This window comes from Conger conger, chromosome 1, assembly GCF_963514075.1.
Source record: "Conger conger chromosome 1, fConCon1.1, whole genome shotgun sequence".
In the NCBI taxonomy this organism is placed as follows: domain Eukaryota; kingdom Metazoa; phylum Chordata; class Actinopteri; order Anguilliformes; family Congridae; genus Conger; species Conger conger.
In genome coordinates this window covers 19,440,024-19,453,142 of record NC_083760.1, presented here as the reverse complement: position 1 = coordinate 19,453,142, position 13,119 = coordinate 19,440,024, and the positions used below count along the sequence as shown (strand labels likewise).

The 13,119-nt window shown below is 38.5% G+C and overlaps 1 protein-coding gene across 2 annotated transcripts in view; it reads right to left on the bottom strand.

Annotated features, from left to right (window-relative positions):
- The window catches only part of plcb2 (phospholipase C, beta 2), a 28,831-nt gene extending 22,644 nt beyond the window's left edge, over window positions 1-6,187 (bottom strand). The window contains exons 1-4 of one of the 2 annotated variants that reach the window (XM_061249900.1): window positions 6,040-6,187; window positions 5,094-5,171; window positions 4,229-4,297; window positions 337-477 (exon numbers count right to left, since the gene is read on the bottom strand). In XM_061249900.1, coding sequence (XP_061105884.1) covers window positions 337-477; window positions 4,229-4,297; window positions 5,094-5,171; window positions 6,040-6,123 — 372 coding nt within the window. In that variant the 5' untranslated portion in view covers window positions 6,124-6,187. Of the gene's footprint in view, window positions 1-336; window positions 478-4,228; window positions 4,298-5,093; window positions 5,172-6,039 lie in introns of those variants that run through there. The other variant, XM_061249908.1, reaches the window with a different exon arrangement.
- Window positions 6,188-13,119: the final 6,932 nt, after the last annotated feature.

Here is a 13,119-nt window from a genome sequence, read left to right as displayed (position 1 = left end):
ATGCATATTGGATAACCAAAGTAACTATGACTTCGGGATGAAATCAATTCTGACCGTGAATGAACAAGGAAGGGATTTTTTTATTCAAAGTTGATTCAAAAAGATATTTGTGTCATGAAATGATTACTTATCAGCATATACCGCATTGTAACACTAAAGAGACAAAATTGTCATGATATGTACAGAGGATAATGCAATTTGGCAGGTATGGGCTCAAACGACAGTTAGGCTCACCTGCATACTGGAGAATAAGTGTATTCTTTCCACACAATAAAAAGCTATACTCCAGTTCTATTCAAGAACAAGCTCTTTGATCTTTGCCTATATGGAGCTCACCTGTGATACATTTTCCTTGTAAGCAAAGAAGTTGTGGTATGTTAAGTTGACTGTGTCGAGGCCAGACACAATTGTCAGGGTTTTGGCTAAATGGTGACTGTCAGGGAAGTCCATGTTGAACACATTGCGAACCTTGGGATTCTGTAGATGTGAACAGAAAATAAGAACCATTAAATGAGAATTTTAAGAAGTAATTTTGTGATTCTGTGTGTATCATTGTTATTAAGTAGTGTTTTATATCTTTTTATTCAGTCACACAGTCTTTCTATTGTTCTGAAAGTAACAACAGGCTGAATAGTTGGTGAACAGATGAGACAAGTTCTCATTATAGTGACAGAGCAATGCTGCATGTGACTACAGATCACAGTGTAACTATGCCGAAAGCACAAAAGCAGTGCGTGCATGTGGAATAGAACTGCGGAGAAATCTCTCTGCCTCTTAAACAAAGGTAATCAGTGCTCACTCTATCTCTCTCCATCTCCCTGTGCCTCCCTCCCTCTCTCTCTATCTCTCTCTCCAGTGAGCATGCTATTTTCAACATCCACAGCCTCTGCTTTTCATACGCAGGGCATCTGAAAGGTGAAGCCTAACCAACAAGGCAAATGACAAAGTGCATGCAAAATGCAGAGGGAGAGAGCAGAGGGAGAATTGGGTCGGAGACTGAGTGGTGATTTTCCATCAGAGTGAATGACCTGCTAAAAAAACATTTAGGTAATGTTGAGCAGCACAGTCAAGTGTGAGACATTCAAACCATTAATGTATCTCAAATAGAATTTGAACACAATCTCCAATGGTTTTTAATACAGAGTAGCTACAAAGCAACAGCCAATTCCTTCAACAATATCAAAGCGCAGGCAAGTACAAGTGGCACCAGTTAAAAAAGATCATGAGTAATCTTCCTGTCTTCAACATATATTTGCTGGGCGTGAGTAATATTTCCCAAACTGCCTCCACCAGTGCCCATGATTCCCCAGTGAGATCTCTGGTGGCAGTGATCTTAAAAACAAGGCAATGTAAACAAGAAAAAGTGATGCCATCGCGCACTGTCAAACTGCATTCAGCAATGCTCGACCTCATGTCATCACATTAAGTATAAACATTTTAGAATAAGGTAGTATTGCTGCTTTTTTCAGAAGGTGCCTAGTCTGTAGAAATTAACATGAAGTTGTGCGGCCTTATGAAGGAGATTAGCTCTGGAATGAAAAAGTATTTTCATTTTATTTATAAATGTATTATTAACAACATTATTTTCATTTTTTTCTAAGAAGAGTGCTGTCCTTAAGCCTCATAACTACATAAAAACATTTAGCTTGGTTCCTAAAATATATTTTGTAAGTACATATTCAGTACACATCCAAACAAAGAAATCTGCTTTGACCTTTAATGTTTTCATTTCTCCAGAACATAAGGGCTTATAGTCAGCTTGTTGGAACCCTCGGCATGTGTAAACATCCCTCAGCTCTCCCGTTGCACAAATCCACTCTGTCACAAACATTACACAAAATGGATGATGGCAGTAAATGTTAGGCAGGTCATTTTGTTTGTCAATGGAAAGGGAGAAAATACAGTGTAGAAAAGTCTCATGTGCAGAAAAGTTGAGTTCCAGACTGACTGAATCTAGACATTCATCTGCCAGCTCACAAAAATCCACATATATAATGGATAGATACAGCTATGACAGAACAGTCCGTCTGTACCCAAAACTGTGAATATACACTTAGTGATCACTTTATTAGGTAGACCTGTACACCAGCCTGTTAATGCAAATATCTTAACATAATATAATCAGCCAATAAATCATGTGACAGTAATATAAATAACATAAAAATAAAAATAAAATAAAATAAAATCATGCAGAAGTGGTCAAGAGGTTCAGTTGTTTTTCACACCAAATTTCAGAATGGGGAAGAAATGTGATCCAAGTGACTTTGATCATGGAATGATTGTTGGTGCCAGACAGGGTTGTTTGAGTATTTTAGAAACTGCTGATCTCCTGGGATTTTCAAACTCAACAGTCTCTAGAGTTGGCAGAGAATGGTGCAAATAACACAACACATCCAGTAAGCAGCAGTTCTGCAGACAGAAACGCATTGTTAATGAGAGAGGTCAGAGGAGAAGGGCCAGACTGGTCAAAGCTGACAAGAAGAGCATCTCTGAACACACAATGCGTCAAACCTCAAAATGGATAGGCTACTGCAGCAGTGGACTAATAATTACCAAATAAAGTGCTCACAGAGTGTATTTTAAAAAGAATTATCAAGACTGTGACTAAAGGCTTTTGTTTATATTTCATGATGTCATGCCTGACCCCTGAAATGTGAAGCATGAAGAGATACTCTAAATCTCTATGGAGACGGTTAATAGTGAAAGAGGCGCAAACTGTCTATCTGTTGCTTGTTCGTTCTATGATCTGTGCATTATGTGTGCACAGTGTGGTCTGCCTTACAGCTGCTCTCTGATGGAGATAAATGATGACATATAATACACAAATGTGTGTGTGTGTGGGGGGGGTCTGTCTGTGTCTATGTAAATGCATGCATTTACTTTTGCAATGCATCTTCCTGTCTTGTGTGGGTGTTCTGGGATGATTATGGATTACATTTGGGTGGGGGTGTATTTGTGATCTGCGTTTCATCCTCTGCAGAAATATTATTTGGTCTGAAACGATGCTATTAGAAAATGCTTAAATGAGAAAATGGGACTTGCTCTTGTTCTTTGTTAATGTGTCAAATTCTGAGCCAAATTCTGGAAGGACCTCTCCTTATGCAATGATCTTTCTACTACTAGTTTTCTGCTATTCTGTGGGCAGTAATATAACCTGAGGACATCTTTGTTCACTGGTGTGGGAACAAAGCGAAATAAACAAACCTTATTTCAGTTGGCATTTGTATATTTCTACATATATAGTATATATATTTTAAATCATGATATTCAGATGGCTGTCTGTCAAATCTGAACTGCCCTGTGCCCTATGGCTATGCTGTTGCCGTCTCCGTTTTTTTTTTTTTTTTTTGCAAGGCAAATAATTTCCAGCAAAAACAACAAGGGACAGCACTGGGCAACTCTCTCACAAATGAGTTCGACTAAGACTGAAAGGCACGCAATAGAGCAATGTCACCTCCTTACAGGCTGGCGTCTGTGGTAGCCCTCCAGATTGGTGTGTGTGTTACACAAAAGCGGAACAAAAGAACAGTAAAAGCACGATAATGTCTCCTTTCAATCCGTCAGAGTGAGATTTCACCTCTGTCCACCAAGTAATCTCAGCCTATTAAGCGAATATGAGCTATTCTGCAGAACAATGACATTGGCTTTTTTTTGTGAAAACTCTTCGAGCTGACTAATGCACTGCTGTCAATCAAGCTCCTTTGCCAAGAGCAAATACAGTTTCCTTCAGAGGAAATGATCCATAATTCATGAGTCTCTCCGCGGGGATTCAAAAGGCTTTTCCCATAGGGGTTCATACTGCAGAGCACAGCATTCACACAAGGATGACGACACACCAACAAAAGCAGAGTCCTCGTTCTCTCTCTGTCTTTTCTTTGTCTCTCATTCTCTCTCTCGCTCTCTCTCTCAGTCTCTCTCGCTCTCTCTCTTTTCTCTCTCTCTCAGTCTCTCTCTCGCTCTCTCTCTTTTCTCCGTGTCTCAGTCTCTCTCTCGCTCTCTCACTCGTTCTCTTTCACTCGTTCTCTTTCACTCTCTCTGTCTCTCTCTCGCCTTCTCATACAAGCACAAAAAATACACATCAACATATTGGATTTCTGTGTCTCATGCATTTTATCCAAGTTTCTTAAAGCTGCGGTCATACACCACAGAGAGGCAGTGAGGCGTCATACTTCCTAATGTGCATGTATTATGTGAATTTCAATTTCAACTCCTGAAATTGGGTACTCACTTTCGGAAGCTTGGCATATTTTCCTGCTCTTGTGTCCCGGATGGTGGCAAGATCTAGGAATGTCATCTCCTTCAGTTAAAGACATCCACACAAAAACAAATGAGCAACCGCAGAAATGCTTCATTTCTACCACTGTGGTGATGTTCAGTCATTTTTTTGTCCGTATACACTGAGAAAAATATGATTACCTTCTGTGGACAAAAATATTTATTACGCAGCTTAGTAACTCTTATTGAAATCTAATGAAAAGCTATATCAATACCAACATAGGGAATGACACGGACAACACATTGTATGGCTGTGTTTCTAAATATAAAAATGTATGTAATTTATACAATTTATGAAAACATTGAATCCAAGTATGACTAAACGTACAGGATATACAGTGTAGATAGATATGTGAGTATGTTTGTGATATTGTATTATACTGTATTGTTTTTCATACTACATGTTTGTGCGTATTGTTTGTCAGTTAATATTATGGGGTTTGAAGCAACGTTTCAGTTGTCTTCAGTTCTCTTTCAGCGAGCGCTGCTGCCTACGCAGGTCTCAGATCAGTGAACAGCCTGGCGAGGCCTGCTCAGCTCTGATCAATATGTCTCTGCGCTGTTCAGAGGACTGGGGCTCTGATGCAGGCTCTCAACTCAAGATCCAACACTGTGGCATTACTACCTCTGTGTGAACACGTCATTTCATCCTAACAGTACCTTACTGTAAACACATCACCTTATTTACCCGGCTCTGAAAGCCACCCTAGATAAGAGTGCTTGTAAAAACAGGTGTAATCATTTAAAATGGCTGTTGTGCAATTTGTTTCAATATCCTTTCTGAGAGAAGTGCCCTAGGGGTGTGGCGTAGTGCTTACCCTGTTCTGATTAACCCAGTGAAGGTAGAAGCCCTTTGGGTCCATTTTCATGGTGACAACTGATGTCTTTGAAGAATCCTGAGAAAACACATTGTTTTACTGGCATTTTGCAAGCAAATGTGTATAAGATTGGACAGTGTTTATTTCTCAGTTAAAAGTAGGCCTTAAAACGGCAGCAAAAAATCTGAACAACATCTGAAGGCATATTTTCGAATGGCATATTCTATATGGGAAATGACAAAAGCAGTGAACAAGATATTAAGAACAAAAAAAGAAGCTTTGACGCTTAGAGACAAAACGCTTATAAAAGAGAAATGGAAATGTATTTCAAGTTAAGCAAGAGCACATACATACAGTACTGTACATTCCAGAACAATCTACTGAACTAGCAACCTACTGTGTGTACTGTGTGGGGGGGGGGGGGGGTGAGTTAATGGAATGAGGGATTTCAGTAAATGATTTCTTGACATGATCCTCTTAACATACTTGGTTTGCCCACCTTTCAGACAAAACCCAGAGCATCTCACTCGAATTCCCAGTGTGGCTAAACCTTCAGAGACTGCAAACTTATTTCATCCAACTCATTCCTCAAAATGAGTTTGACTCTCAATTGCAATATTCAAAGCTTTATTCAAAGCATCTATCATCTCTATGACCAAGTTTAGAGGATTTAAGAAATATCTTTTTAAAATGAGAATAAAAGTTTATTCAATCAGAGGCAAATACTAATAAAATAACTCCACACAGTTAATAAACTAATGTACTTTATGCATATAATTATTTTCAATGACACCTAATGTTCAGTTATTAGTCAGATATTTGCATGGAACAGCCAACAATCGTTTGTGTAACAATGGCAGCACACAGGAAATGTCAAACACAAAAAGAGAAGATGAAAGAAAGATGTTGTTTGAGGAAGGCTGATGTGAAGTTTAGATAAACTCACCTCTGTCCATTTTGTGAACCTGTCACCTTTCACCAAGTAGTCTTTAACATCCGGGGGCTCAAGGTTACTAGGTCTTTTATCCATTCTTTTCACTACACAATAATCTTCTTTACAAAGGTTTGTAAAATGGTGTTTTCTGACACTAGTACGTGAAAAAAATCCCTTGATTTCCCTTCAATCTAACCACAGAATGTACTACTCTGACCTGCGCAGGAAGCAGACACACATCAAAGTACTCTCTGTATACTCTTTGAATCTCTCCTGAAATGACAGGGGAAGACTTTCTCAGCAAATATGCATTGCAAATGAGAGTAACACCAAATGAGATAGCATCTGTGACCTAGCTAGGACTATCTTCAGTAAAGATTAGGAGGGTTTAACTTCACAGCAATGTATTTACAGGCAATGTTAATATAAGACTAGAGGATACACATATACAAACTACAGGTATGCAATATGTATATTTGGAATCTGTTCAGTAGATCATAAATATACGCTTTGTATTGAATATAGTTATGTAAATGACAGTCCAAAGATACTAGTACTTGTAACACCATGATAATGCTTGCTACAATCAGAAAACAGAATAGCATAAAAAGCAGAAAGAAGCATACGAAAATGAAAAGCGAAAAAGAGCTGAATGAGTCTACTGATTTATGCAAATTCATATAGAGTGCTGATTTCCTATAGTAGTTTGAGTAACATTCAAATGTCAGCTTGGAGGCACCACCTTATGCAAATTCAGCAGGAGTGACAAAGTTAGGCAACAATCCAGGGATTAACAGCATGTAGAAATAATAACATGTAGTGGATGTCATGAAAAGATTAGAAAGCACATTGAAGCCATAAAAGTTGAGGTTCCCTTTAAACATATATATTTTACATAAACATATATATACTCAGTGAACACTTTTTATTACACATATTTATTTATTAGACATATTTTTTTGACTTATTAAGTCTTCTGCTGCTGTAGCCTATCCACTTAGAGGTCAAGATGCTCTTCTTCATACCACTGACGTAATGTGTGGTTATTTGCGTTAATGTCACCTTCCTGTCAGCTTCGACCAGTCTGGTCCTTCTCCTCTGACCTCTCTCATTAACAAGGTGTTTCTGCCCGCAGAACTGCTGCTCACTGGATGTTATTTGCTTTTTGCACCATTCTCTGTGAACTCTAGAGACTGTTGCATGTGAAAATCGAAGGAGAACAGCAGTTTCTGAGATACTCATAACACCCTGTCTGGCACCAACAATCATTCCACGGTTGAAATGACTGAGATCACAATTTTTCACCATTCTGATGGTTGATGTGAACATTAACTAAAGCTCCTGATCCGTATCTCCATGATTTTATTCATTGCACTGCTGCCATGCAATTGGCTGATTAGATAATCGCATAAATAAGTAGGTATACAGGTCTTCCTAATGAAGTGCTCAATGAGTGTATATGTATATTGTTAAACATTTCCAGGATGGTGCTTTACAAAAAGAGGACTTCTCTGTTTGTGTTTGTGTAAGATCATAAATCACAGCAAAGAAATTGGGGTAGATTATTTCTCTGTAACTCTAATACCCCTCTAACCCCTCATCATCCTGTTCATAAAATTCATGTAAATCAGAAGAATATTTGTCTATTTTAGTTCCAAATCCAGATACTTCAATAGAGACACAGAGCAAACATTATTTAATTAATGTAGTTCAGCAATGTTCCTTTATTGCAGGCAAACATATCATAGGATATTACACAATATGATGTACCTAGGATTTAGGACTAAATCTTTATGTTAATTTTAACCAACACCTTTCTCTGTCTTCTTGCAGTGATCGATTAGAGTACATCTTGTGTCTACATTCAAAACAGTACCTTTTCATGCTTGCTACACTAGGCACTATGACTCATGGGTAATTCCAACATCTCAAAACTAGACTGGCAGATTAAGAAAGAGGCAGACACATGTGGATTTCTATTAAACAGTGCTTCTGAATGCTCACTAGCAGTAATGGATCTACAGTCAGGTCCAGAATTATAGCCACCCTTGATGAAAATGAGCAAAAAAGGCTGTATAAAATAAACAACACAGATAATGAGCTATATTTTATGTCCAAACATATGGGAAAACTATATACTTTTACCCTAATACAATTATTCTAACTTTTCCTTTTTTTTTATTGAGTAATACTACTTTTATGAAAAATTTAGGTGTCAAAATTATTGGCACCCTTATAGATTATTTTAAATAAAACCAAACAAAGTTAAATCTGCAGTAAAATTCTACTTATTTAAGTTAATCTTAGACTTAAGGAACTGTATTGTGGCCTTCCATCAGTTCCTGTTTCCCTAGGGTATAAAAATGAGGTAACACACATCCCTTTGTCATCCATCACCATGGGGAAAGTCAAATAACTATCAAATCAACAGAGACAGATGGTTGTTGACCTACACAAGTCAGGTAATGGGTATAAAAAAATACATAAACACTTAAACATACCACTAACCACTGTTAGTGGTATGGGCAATAACCAGGGCAATAATCAAAAAGTTTCAAACACCTGGAACAGTTGCCAGGAAGAGGACACAAGTGCATGTTGCCCCCATGCACAGTGAGGAAGATGGCGAGGGAGGCAAAGAAGAACCCAAGGACCAAAGTTCAAGAACTGCAGACTTTAGTTGCATCTTGGGGTCACAAAGTCTCAAAATCAACCATAAGACGCCACCTCCATACCAACAGGCTCTTTGGAAGGGTTGCACAAAGATAGCAACCAACAACCAACAAATTCAAGCATCTGCAGTTTGCAAAACGTCATTGGAACTATGACTGGAACAGGGTGCTATGGTCAGATGAGACCAAAATTGAACTTGTACACCGTAGGCATGTTTGGCGTCAAAAACGGATGCATACAATTCATCCTATGGTGTCTGTTTCTTCTTTCTCGTATCAACTGATGTTTAATCCTTAAACATTCTATTTTCTTTTCTTTCTCGTATCATCCTATGCTGGATTTGGATTGGCTACATTTTATTTCGCCCGCTAAATGTACTAAATGTAATAAGTGTTGGCTAGGTGTGGAGCTCTGTACAAGCCTGTAAGGGCTTCGCTCCCACCTTGCACAGATTTGTACTAAAATTTGTGCTAAATAAATAAACCTAAAAAACAAGGAAAAGCACCTCATACCCATCAAATATGGTGATGGATCATTGATGCTTTGGGGCTGTTTTGCTGCCAGTGGTCCAGGGTCTCTTGTTAAGATCAATGGCAATAATTCCACCAAGTACTAGGACATTTTAACCAAAACCCTGGTTGGCTCTGCCAGGAAGCTGAGACTTGGCCGTAGATGGACCTTCAAACAAGACAATTGACCCCAAACATACTTCAAAATCAACACAGAAATGGTTCCTTGAAAACAAAATCAATGTTTTGCAATGGCCATCTCAGTCTCCGGACTTAAACCCTATCGAAAACATGTGGTCTGAATTGAAGAGGGCAGTCCATGAGCGCAAACCTAAGAATATGAAGGATCTTGAAAGGTTCTGCATGGAGGAATGGTCCAAGATACCTCCAAATGTGTTCTCCAACCTTATTAAGCATTATAGAAATAGGCTCAGTGGCGTTATCCTTGCCAGGGGAGGCTACACCAAGTATTAAAAACAGGGGTGCCAGTAATTCTGAAATTCTTTGGAAAGAAATTTATAATTTGAAAAATGTGTAATTGTTGATTCCATTGAATCATTAATAAAGTAAAATATTTTCCACGGAAAATTACAATATATCTGAGTAATGGTATTATTTGTTTTCTACAGTTTTTGCTAATTTTCATCAAGGGTGCCAATAAATCTTGACCTGACTATGTCACTCCCTGTATCTGTCATTACCCCACCCTTAAGTCTGTATGATCATCTCTCTCACTATGAGTCAGCTCAAGACTGTTGACACAGTACTGGGTTCAATCAAACATTAATGAATAGTAGATATGGTAGCATTTCAAAAGCTAACATTTTAATCTCCTATCAAATGATTAATTTCCTGTTGTTAAAGTAATGCTGCAAAGTATTATTCACCCAGGGTCTGAAAGGTAAGAGGGAAAGCCGCTGATTTCTTTGATATTATAAAGGAAATGTACAGTATTTATTGCGCAAAATCCAGCCAGAAAACCAAAGCGCAGTACCGAGGGAGAAGGCAGTCTCGTAATCGGTACACCATGCAAGAAGTCCGGTAGCCAGGAAAGCGGTCAGCGGGGCAGAAGTACAGGCGGGCGGTAGGCAGGCTCAGGGTCGATGACGGTGCAAGAGTCAAGACCAAAGTCTGCTCCGCAGGGCAAAAGTACAAAAACAGCAGGCAAAATCGTGGTACAGGCAGGCAATGGTCAACACAACAGAAGTCAATAATCTTTGGTCAATAAACAGGCTTGGATCATACCGGGTAGACAATCGATTGGTATAACCACTCAAGCAATGCACTGACAAACAGGACAACAGCAAACAATTTTGCACAGACACAACATGGAACTGAGCTTATATGCAGGTGTAGACAGGTGTAGACAATTAGTTTGAGAGCAGCAAGAGAATGGAAATCAGGTGTGGAGGATTGACAAGTTAACAAGGTAATTAGTAATCATTAGTAATAAACCTATCCTGCCCTAGCATTAGTAAATTAGTAAATGACATGCACAAGAAACGTAAGGTAACATGAACACATGATTAGAATGTTAGTATTACCCAATCCTGATCTAGCATTAGTAGGTTAGTAAATAGACAAGGGAAATTGAAACAATTAGGGTGTGAGTGACAGAAAGGGAGAGAGAAAAAGCAGGAATGCAAGGTTTGCAGAAACACACAAAAAAGTGTATGCTAAATCAATGAACAGTACAACATAATATGGAACATAAATTGTGACATAACCAGTTTGTAAAACAATGACAATAAACTATATAACATGACATGGCAAGACTAACAATTAAATCGTAACAACTAAACCTGAAACATAACATAACATGAAACATAAAAACGTGGTGAGACTAGGCTAACATAATACGTGACATGACAATAACATAACCAGGACAATAACTAAACATGAAAAAATGATATGACAAACATGAAACGTGACAGTATTCCTAGCATTCATCTATCATGAATCCTGGTAAATTAAATATTGCATTGATAACTCTGGATGTACATTATATGAATACACAACTGACAACTCTTTACTGTTTTCAAATGTACAAGAAGACTAATATGTATCATTGTATCATTCGAGCAATGTATATGTGTGTGCCTGTGTGAGTGTGTGTATGCTTGTGTGTGTGTGTGTGTGTGTGTGTGCGCGTGTGTATATGTGTGTGTGCATGTGTAGATGTGTGTGTGACACTTTGTTCCATTCCGCTGGCTCCTGCCTGTACAGTGCAGCTGGGTTCCCTTCCCCTGGTGGCTGCCCATGGCAGCGAGCGCTGGGCTCAGCTGGGCCCAATGAGAGTGGAGCTGCGGCCTCTCACAGGAGTTCAGCTCCACCCTGTGCTTTATGGCCTGCTGTAAACACCTCTGTCCCCACACCTTTACAGCCCAAGGCAAGCTGCGCTGCATAAGCAACACGTTCCGGCCTCACTGTGGGCTGTCACCAGGCTTTGAATGGCTGCGTCTTTATGCTTGGCCATTCATAAGAGGAAAATCTGCCACCAGGAGGGTCAGTGTGGGAAATATCATTTTTAAATGAGGAATGGGAGAGTATTCTTTGGGGAATACTAATCACTTTTTCTGTCCAACCCAGCTCTTAATTAGTCAGGTCTTATTTAGTTGCTGCTGAACTCAGTTTAAAATCACATAAGTGTCAGCTGCTTGGTGGAAAAACTGGGTGGTTGGAAGGGTGTTTGCAACACAGGCAAATGTACATGAAAAAAAACCACTTTTTATTACATAGAGCCCTGTAAAAAATAGCTTGTACAAATGAGCAATAGTTTGGCCTGGAAGAAGCTGCTGATGATGTATGTTGCCGATATGAATACATAAATGTTAACTGATTTTTAATCAGAACAAGTTCACAACAAAGAAGAGATTTATATCTTTACATCAGATTACCCAAGGTATCAACAATAACAACAATAATAAATAGGTTGTTATTGTTGCTGCAAGTTTGTAGGTTGTTGCTGGAAGTGCTGTTTTCTTGTACTAGACTCAATAATGCTCAACAGTTTGAATAGTTAAATTAGTTGGATTCAAAATGCTTCAAAAAGTGTAAGCACGCTTATCAGATTATTTGACCTTCATTCTGGAATATATCCAAATTATGATATTTACCAAGTGTATGTGCCCTTACAAGAAAATCATGTGTTCAAAAACCATAGGCCTACCCTTGTGAACTATAAAAATAATCTCCAGAAATAAGTTATTTCATGTCATAGGTTTTGTTTTCACAAAAGCTGTAGTTCACAAATCAGTGACATATAAAAATGCAGATGCAAATTACTCAAAGTGACCTATGTTCATTTCACATGCAGCATTTTAGTTCTGTGAAAAAAGTAAATCATGTGAAAAGACCCAGTTCAGTTTTCCGAAGATTTGACAACAGACAGTTGTAAAATTCCAAAAAGTTTACCAAATTATTTAAAAACCCACAGAATCAGGACTGGGATATGCTACACTGGGTAGTTTCTAGTGAGACTCAAATTATATATTAATATCAGAAAAACACTTTTTATCTGAACGTGTTTCCACTATCGCATTTCTCCATTAGCAATAAGTGCACCTGTTCTATTGTGTTCTCCTCCATCTTAAGTTTAGTTTTCCGAATTAACGGCTTGGCAAGACTAAGGGATATAACCTAAAGGAAAACAGGAAGCAATGACAGGCCACAGCAGCATCTTGTCATTGTAATTAAGCTGACTCAGTTTTACCTCAACTTTCCATCTGCACTCCAATGCATCTAAGCTAGCATTTTTTCACGTTTCCGCAATTTATTTGACAATTATGTGATGTATTAATACACTGATATTCACCCCACTGTACACTTATTTATTGTTATTAATGTAGCTTCTCATTCCTCGGTATTGGCCAATTACCAAGAACCCAGGTGACTGCTGTCCGCGGTCCTG